Raw genomic sequence first — 19,887 nt, 5'->3', positions numbered from 1 at the left:
ACTGGTGGGTTGTGTCATCAACCAATTGCTTCTTTTGAAATCTTCTTATCAGACATTGCTCTGCTCCTGAAGTTACATGAACAGCATTACAAGGATACACAAGCAGTGTCAAAGCCAATAGACCCTGGCATGATAATAATAATAATAATAATAATAATAATAATAATAATAATAATAATAATAATAATAATAATAATAATAATAATAATACAGACATGTATAAAGCAAGCAGCTACCCCGAAGGAGCTTGGGGTGTCCCGGAGCTTGAAAACGCATCAAGATGCATGTGTAGGCCTTTCACCTTTAGCAGAAGAACCATTCCAAAAAGGCTGCTGATGCACTGACGCGCAGGTGCGTCATGATGTATGTTTGGTGACACTTGCACATATGTGTGTCCAGTCGCTTAAGGCCCTTTTTAAAATTACTGTTATAACATAGTAGACGGGCATCTTAAAATATGAAATTAAAATGGAAAATTGCACACAAAGCCTGAATAAGGAGGTGAACAAATCTCTATTATACCCAAAAATTTACCATGCCTAGGGGATGGGGAGCGGCATGAGGAATACTATCTGGAGAATCAGGAAGCAGGAGGAAGGAAAAGAGAGCGTGCTACTGCAGCGATTCAGAGAGAATAGGAGGAGAGGACAAGAAAGAACATACACTCCTATGAAGTGCTCAATAGCACATAATAAAATAGAACCCTTTAAGTGTGCCATGGAAGAATATAATTCACTAGCTTACCCGTCGCGCATTGCTGCGATCTCAGAAGAAAGCAAATTCAAGTAAAATCGTTATGATAACATTCAATTTACATTGTGTCATTGTTATTTAAATGTATTCATTTTAATATGGAAAACATTTCAAAGTGTCGTTTTAAACCTATTTATTTATTCGAGTGCTTGTGGAGACACAATATTTTTTGTTTTTTCGTCTGATGCATACACGAATAAATCAGAAGGTTTTCTGATGCGTGAGCTGGCCACATACAGTTGTCCATGTGAGAAGCACGGATTATCCAAATCTAGTCCACACACTTGCAGTGATTGTCCTTGTGCTTTGTTGATGGTCATTTCAAAAGCATGTCGCACCGGAAACTGTTAACGTTTGAATTCAAATGGCATATCTTTTGGTATCATTGGAATACGTGGCAACCGTACATCTTCCCCTTGAATTTCCCATTCAAAATTGTAGCTTCGATAAAATTGTTCATCATCTTTTTCACCGAAAGTCTTGTACGGTTGCAAATTCGCGATTGCAAATTCAGAGTTCGAAAGAGTATGAGGGCCCTGGGGCGTCGATCTTTAAAAGAAATGTTTGCCAGAAACCTTCGCGGGAGTGTACTCAACAACTTCCCAAAGTTTCATGGCGATCGGATGAATGGTGTAGTAATGCATAAAGGACAGACAGACAGACAGACAGACATTCGTTTTTGTATAGTAATGCATAAAGGACAAACAGACAGACAGACAGACAGACATACATTCATTTTTATATATATAGACTAGCTTACCCGTCGCACGTTGCTGCGATCTCCGAAGACAGGAAATTCAAGGAAACTTGTTATGATAACATTCAATTTACATTGCTTCATTTTTATTGAAACGTATTCATTTTAATATGGAAAACATTTCAAAGTGTCGTTTTAATTCTATGTATTTATTTGAGTGCTTGCAGACACACATTTTTTTGTTTTTCCATCTGGTGCGTACATCAGTATTCGAAAGATTAGGAGGACCCTGGGGGGACGATATTTAACAAAAAATAATGGCAGAAACCTTCGCGAGAGTGTACTCAACAACTTCCCAAGGTTTCCTGAGGATCGGATGAATGCTGTTTAAATTCTATTTATTTATGCGAGTGCTTGCGGATACACAATTTTTTGTTTTTCCGTCTTGTGCGTACATCAGTATTCGAAAGATTATGAGGGTCCTGGGGGGCTGATATTTACAAAAAAATTATGCCAGAAACCCTCGCAGGAGTGTACTCAACAACTTCCCAAAGTTTCCTGGTGATTGTATGAATGCTGTCTTAATTCTATTTATTTATTCGAGTGCTTGTGGATACACAATTTTATGTTTTTCTGTCTTGTGCATACATCAATATTCGAAAGATTATGAGGGCCCTGGGGGGCCGATATTTAAAAAATGTTATAGCAGAAACCTTCGCGGGAGTGTACTCAACAACTTCCCAAAGTTTCATGGAGCTCGGATGAATGGTGTAGTGATGCATAAAGGACAAACAGACAGACAAACATACTTTCGTTTTTATATGTATAGATAGATTTAGTCAGAACACTGTTAGGCGTCCTGCAGAGTGGGCACACTCAAAAATAAAGGGGAAAGTCATCAAAAGCAGAAAACTGAGATAGACATCAAAGCCATTCTATCATGAGCAAAGGGCTGACCCAAATCTCACTGAGAGCATATGCTAAGTACTAAAAACAACAGGACTTTCTACAGGCAACTTTAGCTGTCAAAAGCTGAGACCTAAAACCAATATAGGTGAGCAGTGAATTATTTTACGTACTGTGAATATCTAGGGTAAAGTCCTTACTGGGCGGGTGCTTGTATTGAGACCGCCAGGGCTGGGGAAAGGAACTATTGAGAAGAGGAATCCATTACCTTAGATACAAGGGACTAGGCTAGTCTTGCTCAAACTCAAAAATTGACCCTAACCTACCATAGCATAGCTGTCAAGTGTTCAAAATGTTTATTAGTGCTATTTTCATGTCATTAAAAGTGCATATGTGTTACATTCACTGCCTTATGGGTGACACTCTGGGTTGCACTTTATAACATGTATTACAGAGCAATTTTGTTGAAGTAATGAGAAAAGCCTAATGATTTAACCCCAGTTGCCTTATGGTGTCTGCAATGTGTGTGAAATTCATATGCTCCTGTTGGGAGCCAAGAAACCAACTTCTTGAACTGTAGTGCAAGGATTAGCTTCTGCATTTATCTACATCATGGCAAGGCATATCCTGAAGTGTGACAAGCAGGTCTCTTTGGAAAAATAAAGACTCTGCATGGCATAGTTTTGAGACTTTTATCAATAAGTCATGCAGCTTGAACACAAAATACGTATGTCATAATGCAAATCTCGCATAGTTCAACTGCACATTCTCAGAAGTTTTGCCACTGCACTACTGGAGATCCACAGTCTTGAGGGATAGAGTACCAGGACAGATAAGGAACATAAATCCCATTAATGGTGACAGACTAGGACTGATGAGACTGAGGGACAACAGAGAGCAGGTTTTTGTTTTACAGTACCAGCTGCTATCTACGTTAACGTAATGTTTGTAGCTGCCGGCTGGCAGGACTGTTATGATGTTAAATCAATTAGTATTCTGAGTTTTCTTGGCTCCTGTAACACACAGAGGGGTCGATTCCAATCCTGGAAAATAAATGTCCGTACGATTCGTATCCGGAGCCCTCTCCGTGCGAATCATACCTGTCCGTCCGAGTCGCGTAGTACGATCCGTATTTCGTGAATCCGTCGGAATCATCGCGATCCGTACATATTGCAAGGCAGAAACCGTGAACCGTACGACTCGTAAACATGCCCTACGACCCGACGAGTACGATCCGGACCGGGGTATGAGGACGCGATTCGTACGGTCCACGTCAGGTAAGGGCGATTCGTACGGAAAAGCACACAATCACATACACACCGTACGGTCCGTACACCTCATGATCGCGGGGTACGGTGCGTACCGCTGCGATCATGGGGTGTACGCACAGTACCCCTGCGATCGCAGGGTGTACGCACCGAACACCCAGCAAACATAGGTACGGAGAGTACACCCCATTATCGCAGGGGTATGGTACGCACACCCCATGATCGCAGGGGTACGCACCGTACCCCTGCGATCATGGGGTGTACGGACCATACCCGGGGGGGCGTTCCGTACCTGTTTCGGGGCGAACTCTGCTTTTACGGTTGTTTTCAGATCCCGTAGAAAAAGGGTCGTACAGTGCGTACCCGACACAAATCGTACTTGCTGGGTCAGAAAAACCAGCCGCAAACCATACAGATGTCGCATACAGCGGGTTCCGAGGGAGATTTGTACGGGGATTTGATTTGTACGGTCTCTGTGCGATTTGTACGGAGTCCAGCTCCTGGTACGAATCGTACTTCGTCGTACGTACGGGGCACGTTGCAGGGTACGATTCGTACGGGAAAACGATCCAAACAGCTATTCGGAGAGGTTTTTCCCGAATCGGAATCAAACTATTCTACGATGTAGGCAGATTGGGAACGTTGGTGGATGAAGCCTGCGCTCTATACTACTGAAGTTGAATAAACACAGTTACTGTACAAATACTAGTGTTGGATCTCACTAGCAATTGGTGACTAGCCACCACAGTGTGTACCCATGCACAAGTTTATGAATATGCATTATTTTTCATCTGCACTTAGTAGTGAGCACTGTAGTGTCTTGTGAGTTATCAATGACAGAACCATTTTAGCTCCTGAAGAACTCCGTAGAGCTATGATGTAGATGTTAGAGCAGAATGCAATGAAGGCTGATTTAGAATGTTGGGTTTGCGGTTACATGCAGAAGAATAAAGACGTGTAATACTAAGCTCTGTGTGTGGTGTAGTCATTTATGACCACCTAGGATGTAGAAGACACTACAAATGTTTGCAGTTTTCAACCCAGTGATACTCAAAGTACGGCCCGGGGCCCCAAGCTTCCCTCCTGACCTTTACCTGACCTTTACATGCGGCCCCCTGGTCAATAGCAGCTCTGGAATCGACTCAAAACAAACATGATCAGTAAATGCTAAATAAACAGGCATGAATTAATTTATTTCAATTAAGTTTAAGAAATAAAGTAACTATGTTGTCCATCACAGCTTAAATTTACAAAAATCTTTATTGTTAACCGCATCGCTGCGGTGGTTATTTTTCCGCTGTGCGGCATTTTGATAAATACCGCGTTACATGACGAGCTCAGCTCGTCATCCGCACACGACCACCATGGCTGATGACGTGCTGAGCTCGTCATCAGCAGCGAAGGGGTTAAAGACATCTTGTGCAGAAGTTCAAAAATATGACGTCTGTTCAAAATTCAAAAAGTTTTTATCATTAACAGGCAGAACCATTTCATGGGTTAGTACCATCAGATTATATCAGTATATGTGTATATTTTTTAAACATGAAATTTGAAACTTTCATTCTCCACCCCCCACACCATGACAACAATGTCAATAGTGAGCTAAGAGGCAAGTCAGTTGACATGTACTCTTTGGGTGGCCTGGGCTTCTGTTATACATGAATTACATTATCGTTTATTTAGTCAAACACAGGGGTAGGTTTTGAACAGAACCTATCTTGAAGCTCATGTATTTTGAGATCCTCATCTGTGATTGTGAAGGATTGAAAGTGAAATAGAAAAATGCCTAGAATCACACAATTTAGGGGTCGATTATGATTGCGGTGAATCCGCATCCTCCGGCCGGTGCAAGCCACCGCCGGCCCAGAGGATGCGGATTCACCACCGAGGTCAGAGACAACACCCACCGCCAGATTATGATGGCGGTGGGAACAGTGGCGGACAGCAGGTCTGTACGCCGCTGATCCACGGGGTGTTGACCGCAATTTGGTGGCGGTGTCTGCAAGACAACGTCAGGCAAATTAGGATGTGTGTGTAAACATGCTTTTCCGCAGCGGCTTTTCCGCTGTGGGGCCCCTTGCGGGCCCCCAGGGTGAAGGGGGCGTGGGGGTGCACATCGGGGGTACCTATGGTACCCCCCTGCATTTGCATGCAGAAAGCGGCAGGCACCGCGCGGTGCCTGCCGCTTTGTGCATGCAAATGCAAAGCATGAATTTTTAACCTTGCGGCGGGTGCTGCTTCAAGCAGCACCCATCGCAATGTTAAAGATACGGGATGTGACCGCCAGGGTGGCGGTCACATCCTAATTGGTATGGAGGGAACGCCGCTGCCCCTGCGGACAGTCCCTGCACCTCGGGGGTTGCGGACGGACGCAGGTCCGTCCGCCATCATAATCGACATATTAGTTAGGTGGAGAAGCCAAGATTAATCCCAAATTGTTGGTTTTATATTGTGCAATTCAGACACTAGGGAGCCGATTCTGATGAGGCGCGTAAAGGTTCCGACGTACAGTCGGAGCCTTTACAGCCACATCGTAACCAGCCAGTCATTCTAACTGACTTCCGACAAGCTTGGGAAGCCAGTCTGCCAGTCAGAATGCGGCTTGTAATCTCAAGGGCAGCTCTTTCCGCTCTTGAGATTACAATGCAGGCTTTCTGCCATTGTTTCCATGGCAGTCTGTCCGACATGGAAACCATGTCGGAAAGCATGTCTAGGGGCCCCAAGCAGGGCCCCCTTTTGGTGCCTGGCCTCCAGTTGGAGGCCGGGGCGGCTCCTATGTTGCCCCCTTGTTGATCCCTGCACCTCATGGCAGGCACATTGATGTGCCTGCCATGGGGTGCAGGGATGAACTGCACCTCCCATTTTACTATGGGAGCATACATTACGATCATTTTACGGCCGGTATGCATGCTCCCATAGTGAAATATAGGAATGTGATAGAACAGTGTTCGGTAGCATCCTAATGGGTCGGCCGGTCCTTTGACTGATGCGGTTTTGGGCGTAAGCGATTCTGCCTGACATCGTAAAGACTCCCTGGATGTATATGCTTTGCTTTCACTACACCCGCTTTATTGGCAGTTCCCCCAGACTCTCCTCTGCCACCTTGCTGGCATTAATGTGGCCCTTAGTCACATCACTGATCAAGCATAGTGGTCCCAGGGAAAATATTAGCTAGTACCCATGTTCTAACCCATCGCTCATCTTTAGGCTACAGAGAATTCTACATTTCATCACCAAGTAGCTTACTTCTTGATAGCAAAAGAAATGCTTCTGTGAACATGGGTTATTTATGCAAACCTTACTTTCAATCACAACAAAAAGTGATAAAATAATATTTCTAACAACTGATTGGGACAGAAATATTTGTCAATAATGGGTTTCATGTGTAAACTTGACTGGGGATTTTACATATCTTCCTTACCTGTATAGAGATGTAGGTAGCAGTTAGTACCACTGTCTTGTATCCTGAAGAAGGCTCAGTGAGATTTATTAGTTCAAGGACGCCGTAGATAGTGAGTTTCTCGAGGGTTGGTGTTTGTATGTCTGCTATAACCCATTTCCCTGCAAAAATGATTTTAAAATTTAATATGAGGTATGTAGCTACTGGCATGCAGACATATGATTCAGGAAGAAATAATTTGCCTGAGAAGTTCTCCTGCTACTGTGGCCACCCTCTGTGGCTGTTCTCGTAAGGAACAATGCATGGGACACCGAGGAGCATAATTCAGTAAGGACACAGGTCTTGTGGTGCAGGGGTCATGCAGAGGCAAACATCTGTGGTATTCAGACAAAATTTTGAAGTAAAAATATTGGTATACCAAAATATTGTTAATGTGTATAATATGTGTGCCAAATGTAAAGTTCTTTACTTTTTTGTAATTTGATTAGAATGGTTTGTTTTTTAAAGATTTTGGGCATCATTACATTACTGGTTGGACTGATAAGGAGTCGATTGTCCCACTGCCCTTCTTACAATGCAACCCCCTTCACGGCAGTCACAAATTGTGTATTTTCTATTAAGGCTTGTGCTGCGGGCTAGAGCACAAGCTACAATAGAAAATGTACACTTTACAAACATCCTGGCACCGTGTGGCAGGCACCATGCGGTGCCTGCCAGATGGTGCCGGGATGTTTAGGGTTCGCCATAGGTGCCACCCAGGCTCCATAGCAGGGTGCCAGGGGGGGAAGTGGGATCCACTAGGGACCCCCAAATTTACTAATATTCTTCCCTATCATGGTGGGCGAACCGCCATGAAATTACAGGTGGAAAGGGACATTGTAATCCCTACTGCGGTGCCTGAGCAGGCACTGCCTCTATTGTAGGGATTATTGGCCCTCTGACGGGACTATCCCTTTGCCTACTATCTCTGACCACACACATTGTAATGCTTTGGTCAGACTGCAGCAGGAGATGGCGGTCAGACCGCATCCGATGAGCTGTCATATGCTGTCCGACCGCCATTAGAATGTTATTGGTATACTTATATCAACATATATTTATTTGTTATATTTTACATTAGTTACAAATGTTTTCATTATAATATAATTTATAATTAATTGTTTAATAAAAGAAATTCAAGTATATAGATGTAAATCTATATATTATTTATGTGTGTTTAACTTTATTAATTATGTTTATTTTATATATTTGTTAACATATATTTTAAATCTCTTTTCTTTTTCTAAATAATGTTACTATTTAATATATATATTTTAAAAACCATATTTAATACAACTATAGTTATTATAACCATATTTTTTTTCGATGTTTTTGTATTTACCAATATAAGTATAGGATGATTAATTTTTTTGTCATCAATATTTTGGTCAATACTTTTTGATATTTTGGGGGTCGATATTTGTCAGTGAACCCTAATTAATCAGAGCCTATTTCTCAGGTTGTAAGGAGCACACAGGGTCAGCAATGCCTCAGGAAGCAATTTTCAGACTGTTACAGTTCTCAGAGGGCAAGGACGACACTGGGAGAGAAAAGTCAAAAGACACAGGGCGGCACAAATTAAGTCATCATTTAGGGTGCAGTTTTCAGATGGTATATAGAGTCACCTATCATTCAAGGTAGCGATTGGTATAGTATAGAGGCAACGGTGCATGTCACTGGGTCAAAAAAATATTTGATACACAGAAAATAGTTACATTCTAATGTTGCAGCAAGGGAGTATTAAGTAGGGGAGGTAAGCTGCAGCAATGTATAATAAGCTTAGTGTTAATTTCTTTGTATGACTTATATGTTGCTCTGTGATGAAAATGTTATTTTGCAATGTCAGCAAATGGCTAGATGTATGATTGGTTTTCATAGCTCAGCCTAAAATGATCACCAGGTGTGGGGGCAATTAAGGTTTATCTGTCTTTGGATGCCAGTAATCAGAGGCTGTATGGCTAGTATGCCAGGTGGCTGTCACTATACCTGTGTGTTAAATCTGGTATCCATGACGTGGTTTTCCATTTACTTTTTGGCCTTTAACCCTCCTATTTTGATGACTTCATTTTTGCTAGATTTTGGACTCAGCACACTTTCCCACTGCTAACCAGTGCTAAAGTGGTTGTGCTTTCTCCTTGAAGCATTGCAGACGTGACATACCCTCAATTGGCCTATTAAATTTGCTAGTTAGACCCAAGTACAATGGTACACAGGGCATGTAAATAAAATGCTAATAGTGGGTATGCAACACAGTTTGAGCGACCCACTTAAGTAGCCCGCAAACATGACTCAGGCCTGCTATTGTAGCCAGTACGTGGGGTTAACACTACCATGTTGACCTGGCAAACATAAACCTTTTTCCAGGCCCAAGCCTTTCCTTTTAATACATATAAGTCACTTTTAGATTAGGCTCTAAACAGCCCAGATGGCAAGGTACAGTGAATGTAAAAAGTAGGACATGTACTTTCAACTCTGTATGCATTCTCCAACTCTGTATGCAGTGTCAATCTCGGCCTTTCTATCCACAGAGGCTAATGCAAATGTATGTATAGATTGGCATTCCCAATATTCCTCTCACTAAGGGATGCAATCCTAGCTGCAGCACTATTAGGGCACTTGTTCAATATCTAAGCAGACAACCTGACATGTCTAAGTTCAGACTCTGTCTCCTTCAGTTTGTTTGACTGACCGTCTCCAACAGATGGGCATAATTTTAGACACATCCCATGCATGTGTCCTCTAAAGACAAAAACAAATGAGTTGCCACAAGAGCAACATACAAAGAAGTATAAACAGGATGATAAGAAGATGAGAGAGAGTCTCACATGTCCATGGGCATCCAACAAGTCAATACACAAACTCTGTTAAAGGACCTACCCAGTCACATCTGTTTTCCCTAACGATTTCCTGTGTGAAATAAATCAAAATGGTCATCACTAATTCTCTGGCATATATTGGATGGTGACTTTGGTCATTGTCCTATCTGCATGGGCAGCTGAATTTTACATGCATTCTAAAATGGTAATTCCTTCTGGAATGGCTTGATCTATCCATTAAGTTTCCTCCTAGGTTAAAACATATACTGGATCATACTGACTTCAGATATATTTCCATCATCTGCAAGCATTGCTGAGGTAGGAATTCTACCAATGTTTGTTAGCTATACTGAATAAATGCTCAATAATGCAAGGTTTCGATTGAAATAGGATGCATATTATGGCAATAGTATGCCACACAAACATACAATACCTTCAGGAATCACCACATCTGAGCCATTTGTAGGGACGCTCATGCTGTTATTCAACCAGAAAGACTGATTTGACCAATAGCTGAAGAGAAGGAAAAGAGAAGCACATTTGATTTTTTATCTCACATATTCATGTTAATCAATTCAAACTTGATTCTTTCTGTGCACCGGAAATTACACCATGTGCAAGGTCAAGGCTAATAAGTGCAACCTCCATATAACTGGAAGGGTGGATACGGGGCAACTTGCAGACTTCAGTCTAAGTTTTTTTCTCAGAATTATCCACCAGACAGAATTGATCATTGATGCATTGTTTAATTAAGTTGCACACTGATGCACCTCCTCAGTGGCAAATGGCACTTATGGACACAAAGGGGGCCATTAGGATGGCAGGTGTTTTGTCCCTGCCGGCCCGGCGGTGGCCACCGCCAGCCCGGCGGTAGCACCACCAGCCCGCCATCCACACCAGAAAGAGCCACTGCCATATTAGGATGGCTGGGGGTCCGCGGCGGACGGAAAGACCGTCCACCGCTTTTCTGCCGGTTGACTCATCGACCAGACAGAAAATATGTTTAACATGGTGGCGTGTCTTGCAGACACCGCCATCCATATCAGGATGTTGAAGGAGATCAGCCTGTCCATGGTGGCGTTGCAGCCATGGAAAGGCATGCAGTCTCTGCTTTTGGGGGCCTGTTGCGGGCCTGCAGGGTGTTGGATGGGTGGGGGTTGCACATGGGGGCTACCTATGGTTCCCCCCTCCATTTGTATGCACATGGTGGCAGGCACCACGCGGGCCTCTCACCTTGGACATTCAAATGCACAACATGCATTTTTTACCTGGCAGCGGGATTTGCCTGCAGCATCCCCTGCTCCAATGTAAAAAATGTGGGATGCACCCGCCAATGAGGCGGGCGCATCCTAATGCCACTGGCGGGACCGCCGCACCTTCGGCGGTCAGTCCCTGGCTCCCTTGCGATGGCGGGCGGACTTTTTCCGCCCGCCATCGTAATGGGCCCCAAAGTGTAGCACTTTCATCCCATCAAAACCAAGGGAAATGGCTGTACCATTTTCATCCTTTCTTCCCACAAGCCCAGGACATGAGGACTTCAGTGCTCTTTTGACAGTGAGCCACCAAAGACAAATTACATTAACAGCTTCGGGGACTGGAGATGTGCTGAGGAAGTTACTGGTATATCAAAAATATTGTCAAATCTGAGGACAAATAGATAAACATTAGTTCTTCATCACTGAATTCGGCTAATGGAACTTCTTAGAAGAAATTAACATTCTATCATTTTTGCTTTGTACCTTTTAAATTCTAATGAGAGGTACGAAAAATGGCAAAAGATCTGAGGGATGGGTGAGTCTATCTGAAACAAGTAAATGTAGATGTAATGTGACTAATCGGGGGACCACTGACACCAAAATCAAGTGAGCCGCAAAACTTTCAGTGCCTAGTTTGGCGAAGATCAATAAGAACGCTGACCGTCTGAAGTTGTTCACTTAACTACATTATGTCATTTGCCATAGTTGTGAGCAATGACTGGACATTTAGGTAAATTTACATCTGTAGGCTTATTCACACATAAATGTATAACTACATTACTCTCTAGTAGTAGCTTTACATTATTTTGCTATTCATCATTTCCAAATATAAATCACTAGATTCAGACTTAAATGGCTTCATCCCTTAATAAAAGGGGTGGAGCATGTTGGAATAGAATTTAAAAGTGCAAAGTTACTACGAGTAACTTTTTGCACGTAGGTGTAGGGTTCTGGAGATCTCCCTGTGGTGAAAAATAATAAAGTTTAATATTATTTAAACAACTGTTTAATGGTTGCCTATAGCGAGTGGGCTCAGGAAACTGGGACAAATCCAGAAACTCACACAAAAAACATGCAAAACAAAACTTGATTACCAAATGCAATCCCCATGCCTGACTCCACCTTTAATGAAAATTATGCAATTACAAATATTGAAAATCATCTTTTATGGATAGGGTTACCTATTGCAGTACCCTTTCCACTTTGACATAGATAACTTTAAACGCACTTTTTTAATTGGGTTAATTATGTCTTGTTGTTTGGTTCTGTTTGCACTTCGATGTTGTTGGTGTAAATATTATGATGCCATAATCATTGCATTTGGTATAAGGGAGTATGGTTGACCAGGCTGTTGTGTGAGTTACTGATATTGATTCTAACCATAATGTCATGTATTTTTTGTTTCAATATACAACCACAACTCACTTTATCGGAGCGTTTTCAGGAGAATTTAGGAGTAAAAAAAACATATGTTTAGGTGTTATAATTAAACAAACCATAATTTGACTCTAACCTTTTTTATCTTATACCACACCCTGCACCCAGCCCTCCTTGGTAGCCAACCCCTGCTCTGCACAGCTTTTGGCCCTGTTCAGGAGGGTAGCTGTGCACTGCACATGCTGGCTACTTGGACTGGACTCCAGCCAAGCCCTGCACGCAACCAGCCACACGCACCCAAGCCCTGCGGCACACAGACTCTGGCCAGTGCAGTGAGGCTTGGCCACAGTGCCCGCCTGTTGGGCAGGCCCTGCACCCAACCCTTAGCAGTAAACATCAATTACACATGGTAGAAGCCTTCCGCCCTGATCAAAGCCCTGGCTGGCCAGAATCTGCCACTTACCCAGCCACAGGTAGTCAACCTTCGCTGCACACAACCACCTTGGTCCAACCCTCTATTGTTTTCAAATCCCAGCTCATATGACTTTCTACATACAGACCCTTCACTCTCCCACTAACGTGGGCATTCTAATAATCCTCCACATATGGCAAACAACACATCATGGCCAATCTTTGTGAGGTAGTCTGGCCAGGATTTGGAGATCCCTCCTGCCTACCCCATGTATCACCAAATCCTTGACAATAGTCAAGAATGTTATTAAGCTCTTACTGCTCCATAGGCACTGTCCCTCAAGGCTCATCTATATGTCCTAAAACAAGGCCCACCTAATTCTTGCTCTTGGGTTCCACAAATTCGATATACTTACCATTCATCCCCCTAACATATAGTTAATCATTTTACCTATTATGTTTTGTAACTACATTGTATTGCTTTCTCCAGTTTTTTGTTGGTCTCTACCTTGAACTGTAATCGGTACCACCCCCTAGCTAATCTTTACGTCCCTTGTAATATTTTTTCCCTTCCACGTTTTACTCCTATGTTAACTTTTGTTTTAACGATGCCTCCATTACCTGCATTGATGTCGCCTCCACTTTTATAAAGCACTCTAGTGCATGTGGATTATTGCTGTGCTACATAAAATGGTGTAATGGTGCATAAATCTACTCTTGAGTGGGAGGCAAGGTAAGGTGAGTAATGGCCATTAATGGGTGGGAATACATGATGAGTTTATGAACACCCACAAGCTTATTTGAACCTCTTCCCACCAAACAAAAGGTCAGGTATTGCTTCCTGTCAATGGAGGGAGTAAATCCCTTTCCAGGTTAGGAAGTGATGTGGAACCGTCCAACAGTCCAAGCGAGTTTAACAAAAGGGGTTCTCCCCATGACAATGTAATCCACTATGAGGAAAAAAAAGTAATTTAGCTCTTTTCTTTTTTGCATGTAAAAATTAATGCTATATATTTGTACACACTAACATCAAAATCACAAAGGTTCCCAGGAGTACGCCTGGAAACCTGGAAATTGTCTAGGTTTCCAGGTATACAATGTTTATGAATTCCAAAATGATTTTCTTACCCGCACACTAAGGAAATAACCAGTCCATCCCTAGGGGTCGATAAAGAGTAGCAAATCAAATCAGTTTTAGTTCACGCAGGAACCATCAAGTTGGACTATGCCAGATAATCAAAATTAGGAAATGTGTTCTTGCCCAGTTTTTGGATCACCTTCAAATCCTTTGTAAAAAGTAACCAAATGGATAAGAAAAAAACTGTCTGCCTAGGATGCCAATTGACATTTGGCAATTTCCTAACAGGTTTAAAACAGGTGAAGGGAATTCCTGATCCACCTTCCAACAGCTGAACGAAACATAAAAATCCAATTGACTCTGCACAACAGGCATCCAAAACAATACTCAGAAGGTCAGCCTTGAAGCCTTTGGGTTGGACCCAGGAACTTACTTGATTTCAAATCCTGGGCGTTCAGGACCTGATGACTGGCCACCACTGCAAAAAAAAGAAAAAAAGAAAACAGGTTAGCAATGTATTATCTCCAAATTTACAGTTATCTCAGAATTTGACAAAATTGGCATGGCTAATGTACTATAAAACAGTTAATCACAACTGCTTTAGTAAAATACATCCCTAGAAATGAAGATATGTAAACACCATCCAGGAATTCTCACACTTTGTTTGTATTGACTTGCAATGTACAGAGACTCTCTGTGTATGACTGCTAGAAGTAATCAACATACAACCAAACAAAGGCATGGCAATACTGATATTCAGGAAACACGCAGCCAATGCCCTTATCTAAGCTTCATATTTAGGAGCCTATTTGTGCGAATGTCACCCAACTCAGCAAGTCACTTTGCTGTGCTTCACTGTGTGACAAGGAAAGGGCATGGGTGTGCTGTATCTAAGGAAATACAGCACATTCCTGCATTTCTCCCTGAATTAGCACCCTTTTGGGAGCCCAGTGCCAACACAGGCACTCTTGAACCATGGAACGAGGGTGCCTGCATTGCATGCAGGATTGCTTTTGTGCAGGAAGGGCCCCAGGCAGGAGACTCTACAGTCAGGGCGGAGATTGCAGCAAATACACCAGACATGATATAGCAAAAAATAAGACAACAAGAGAGCAAATGACATACTAGAAGAGAATGCCAACCATTTACAAATCAATCGGTGCCATCAGCGACGGCCCGTGGAGGGAGTTACGGTGGGGCAGGAGGGCGGGGAGGGGGAGGGGCAGGGCGGAGGTTGCTAAAAACCGGCATATGGATAATTGCAGGTAAGTAAACATTTTAATTAATAAAACGAATTTCGTAGCTCACACTGCATTGCATTTTGCGATGCAAGGCGCACTACGAAATTCGTTTTATTAATTAAATTGGTTACTTACCTGCAATTATCCATATGCCGGTTTTTAGCAACCTCCGCCCTGCCCCTCCCCCTCCCCGCCCTCCTGCCCCACCGTAACTCCCTCCACGGGCCGTCGCTGGGTGCCATATACTCCTTATCAGCTAATTGTAGTTCAACCCCAAACTAGGCAGAAAGAAGTGACATAAATGAATATATACACATTACTTATAATTTGTAAGTGTGAAGCATTCAGCCTCACACACACATATCCTTATAACGTTTTACTTTTTTGTTGAGTGCAAGAAGGAGTACCTTTTTGACCAGACACAATCCTGGTCATGACACCGTAGCGCTGGCTCCGTGGTGTATGTGTCAAAGTACTGTATCTATAGTGCCATAACAGAAGCTGCACACAGATAGCATATATGTTGCTAATCCTGTACAAATATGTTAATTTTGATTCTAATCCTTTCACACTACTCAGCACAGCAGGTTACCTTGCTGCATTCAGTACTGTCAGGGTATATTACATAATCCATTTAGAGTTTGATAGAGAGGGTAGTTTGTAACAATTGTGTCATACTACCCATCCATCCTACTACACTCTCCACAGAACAATAGCTCATATCCCCTCATTTTAATCAACCATTACCTCACTAGATCCACACCAAAGACAACCATGGCACCATTGCTGACTTAATGCTCCAATTGATTACACCAGTATGGCCTTTGTGATTTGTTGTCATCTATTGCACCTACAATGTAGAGTGAGTAATGTGCAGTCATCACTGTCTGTCATCCCCATGTCACACCTGTTTGTAAGATCCATTGCAAAAGTGAAAATGAGTCACACACAGCAAGGTACCTGATGCCCATAGAGAATGTCTGATTGTTTGCTGTTTGTGTATCCCAATAAAGCAAAGATTACATGTGTTAGATGTAAGGGGAAATAAGAGATTTTCAACAGACCTGTACATCTCCATCTTTTTCATAATGCCATCACTCACTCACTCAATGCCTAGACTTGATACATCATGACAGCTGCTGCAGGCAATGTTCAGGACCAGTAGCAAGGGAATGCAGAGCTGCTAAGATCTTCACATAAGCTGTGATGTCTCAGAATCAAGAACCTGCTCCGATTCAGAAACCATGTCTAAAATGACATCATGGGGGAAACAGAATCTGGAGAATAAATCTTAGGTAGACATCCCAAACATGTTGATCCTATGCCTGAATATCATCTCAGCTCCCCTCTTCCTCATAGTCTTCATGATAAGTAGCAAAACTACAACCACATTCATTGACATGTTGAAAGGTCTGAAAGAGTCTGTATCTGCTTGTTCATTTTCTATGTATTCATCCTGGCTTTGATATCCCGTTGAGCTAACAGCATTCTGGTGCAGCTGGGTGGGAAGATGGTAAACATATTTACAGGTGAGTGTGAAATGTTTGAAACAGTATTTGAAATGTGGGATTTGAATTGAGGCTTTGACTTGTGACTAAAATTCACATTTGAACAGGTTTTGGAACACAATGCAGGACAGATAAGTCCTTCTTATAATAATATATCTTCAATGAAATGTTTTTAATTTGTCCTTGCAATTCGTAGGATAATACTCTTCCTAAACTGTTTTAGGGGTGGGTGTTGTCCATCTCAATAACCCCTCCAAGTTACTCCCAATATAGCTCAATCAATCAATCAAACAGTCAGTCAATCAGGGGGTTGAAAAGGGCAGCTATTCACCTGTGAGGGTCTCGTAATGCTAGGGGTGGGTGGCTCTGTTGGGTGCTGGGGTTATCTGAAGAACCAGGTCTTAAGGTCCTTCCTGAACTGGAGCAGTGTTGGGCTTTGCCGGACATGGAGGGAGAGGTTGTTCCAGGTCCTGGCTGTGGAGTAGGAGAAGGACTTTCCACCTGTTCCGGTCTTGTGGATGCGTCGGATGGTGACCAGAGAGAGGTGGACTGATTGGAGGTTTCTCTTGGGTGCCTGGAAGGAGAGGCGGTTGTTCAGGTAAGCTAGTCCGATATTTCTAGTGGGCCTCATATGCATGTGTGAGGAGCTTGAAGGTTCTTCTTCTTTCAATGGAGAGCAAGTTGAGATTGCAGAGGTGTTGGGTGATATGGTTGTTCCGGGGAATGTCTAGGATCAGTCTGGCTGTGGCGTTCTGGAGGACCTGGAGCTTGCAAAGGAGTTTTTGGTTGATTCCGTTGAAGAGGGCATTGCCGTAGTCCAGACCGCTAATGATGAGGGCATGCATGACCGTTTTTCTGGATTCGGAGGTAGCTAATTGTCAACCCTAGACCCCCTCACATTTCTTTATTTGAAAGTTTTATAGAGCGCGAACAAGACCCTTGCGGGTATCAGAGCCCTTTACAGTAAATGTGTATAGACAACTCAAACAATAAAATTAACAGGAACAAAAGAATAACAACAGAAAGCTTAATAAAAACAAAGGATAAATCAAACATTAAGGATAAGCAGGACCATAATGAATAGCAGCAAAGACAATCACAGTTAGAAAGACATATCAAATAAGGTGCAGAACCGGATCGGTCAGTCTGAAGGGTGATGGAAATACATTGTTGATGGAAACATCAAATAAAAGGAACCGACCATAAAGACTATCAGCCTGATTCATGAAAACCGAAATCTGCGATTTTCAAATTGCGATTAACAGCGAATCACAATTTAGAAATCGCAGATCGGTATTCATGAAAATAATGCAATTCGCACGCGGCCGCAAAAAGCGTTTGCGAGTTACGGAAATCGCAGAATAATCGCTATTTTTCTGCAACATCCGTGTAGGAATTGCGATATCGCAAATAGCGATATCGCTAATTGCGAGATCGCTAAATGCGAGATCGCAAAATCGCGAGATTGGGAAAACGGGAAGTCAAATTTCGAGCACAGTGATGACATCACAACCAGGAAGCAGCCAGTTCCCACCCCCATTCACAACAGTGAGGCAGACCTGGAGGCAGCAACTAACTCAGCTCCTACCAGGACTCCAGCAAACTTGCTATTCCACACCCAATCTCACTGCAGCAATGGCAGAGGAGGCTGTACCAGGGCGCAGCAACAACGGGCGCATGAGGAAAATGAAATTCTCCGAACAGGAGTTGGAGCACCTCATTGATGGGGTGGTTGACAACCACTCAAAACTGTTTGGGAGAGAATCAAGGAGGGTGCCTGAGCCGGAGAAACGGCGAATCTGGGTCGGGATAGTGGCCAAAGTGAACTCCGTGGGCGTGGCACACAGGTCACTGGAAGAACTCAAAAAGAGGTGGTACGACCTCCGAGGTCGTGCCAAGGAGACGGTGGCCGAGAGGCTGGGCGAGACCCTGGCCACTGGAGGGGGATAACCTACAGTCCCTCCGGACACCCCCATGGAGGACCGCGTTGAGGATACGTTAGAGCCCGAGGCGTGCATTGGGGTCACCAGATTGGACTCATCCCGCCCCACCCAAGAGAGCCAAGGTAAGTGGCATGCGACTGCGACCCTGTCCCCTATCAATGGCCATGACCCTATAGCCTCCCATAATGTTCCAAAGTCATGCCATCCATGCACATTAGGTAATGCCCTAAAGCATTGTGGGACATGTAGTCTGCCCAAAATGTACAAGTACCCCAATGCAGCCAGACAGGTCCCAAAGTACGCAATGCCACAGCCAGTCAGGGAATGTCATCCAGCATGCATGTAGCAACTGCACGTGTGACAGATACATGCAACTAATGAACGTCCACTTCCCCTCACAGGTGGCGCAGACAGCAGCGACAGTGAGAGGCTGCTCATCGACGAGCAACCAGAGGATGCCGAGGAGGTGCCGTCACCAACACATCCTGCACCAACAGGCGCAGCACCTACCCCCGCAGCCAGGCCCACAGCATCTGCGCCTCCACCATCAGGCGCAGCACCTACCCCCGCAGCCAGGCCCACAGCATCTGCGCCTCCACCATCAGGCACAGCACCTCTGCCTACCTCAACTCCACCAGCAGCTGGAGCCTTCACATCTGGTCCAGCGACTGCGGTGACACAGCGCCCACCCACTGTGGCCAGCCAGCAGAGCAGGCATGGCAGGGCTCGCCTGCAGAACAATGCACGCAGCGGCAGGAGGGGGATGGATGTGCGCGTGACGAGCATGAGCATTGAGCGTAGAATGCTACGCATTCACCAGCTGCAGGCACGCCGGCAAGGGGCCATACAAATGCAGCTACATAACATTGGCTGCAATGTGGCAAATGTGGCAGAGAGGATGGACCGCATGACGGCAGCCATGGAGGCCAACACTGCTGCGCTAATATCGCAGCGCAACACCGCCCGCCGCCGCCACCGGCAGCTACTGACACTGCTGTCCGCATATACCAGATTCAACTATGTGATAGGGAATGCGACGTCTCAGCTCTCGCGACGGTCCCTGGCGCAGCAGCAGCAGTTAATCCAATGCTGTGAGGATGTGGCCAGAGTGTTGGAGCACGTCACCACTGCCGTACTGGCACTCCATCCCACTCTACCAGGCAATGTCGGGGGGGACGATACCAGCGAGGGCAC

At 44.0% G+C, this 19,887-nt stretch overlaps 1 protein-coding gene across 1 annotated transcript in view; it reads right to left on the bottom strand.

The window, feature by feature from the left end:
• LOC147724580 (fibrocystin-L-like) overlaps positions 1-19,887 on the bottom strand; it is a 1,106,658-nt gene that overhangs the window by 242,850 nt on the left and 843,921 nt on the right. Inside the window, exons 56-58 of the mRNA XM_086966124.1 lie at positions 14,435-14,479; positions 10,313-10,392; positions 7,046-7,185 (exon numbers count right to left, since the gene is read on the bottom strand). Coding sequence (XP_086822250.1) covers positions 7,046-7,185; positions 10,313-10,392; positions 14,435-14,479 — 265 coding nt within the window. The remainder of the gene's footprint in view (positions 1-7,045; positions 7,186-10,312; positions 10,393-14,434; positions 14,480-19,887) is intronic.

The sequence above is a fragment of the Lissotriton vulgaris genome, chromosome 4_1, assembly GCF_964263255.1.
Source record: "Lissotriton vulgaris chromosome 4_1, aLisVul1.2, whole genome shotgun sequence".
In the NCBI taxonomy this organism is placed as follows: domain Eukaryota; kingdom Metazoa; phylum Chordata; class Amphibia; order Caudata; family Salamandridae; genus Lissotriton; species Lissotriton vulgaris.
Note: the sequence above shows the minus strand (reverse complement) of the source record. Positions and strands in the feature narration are given on the sequence as shown.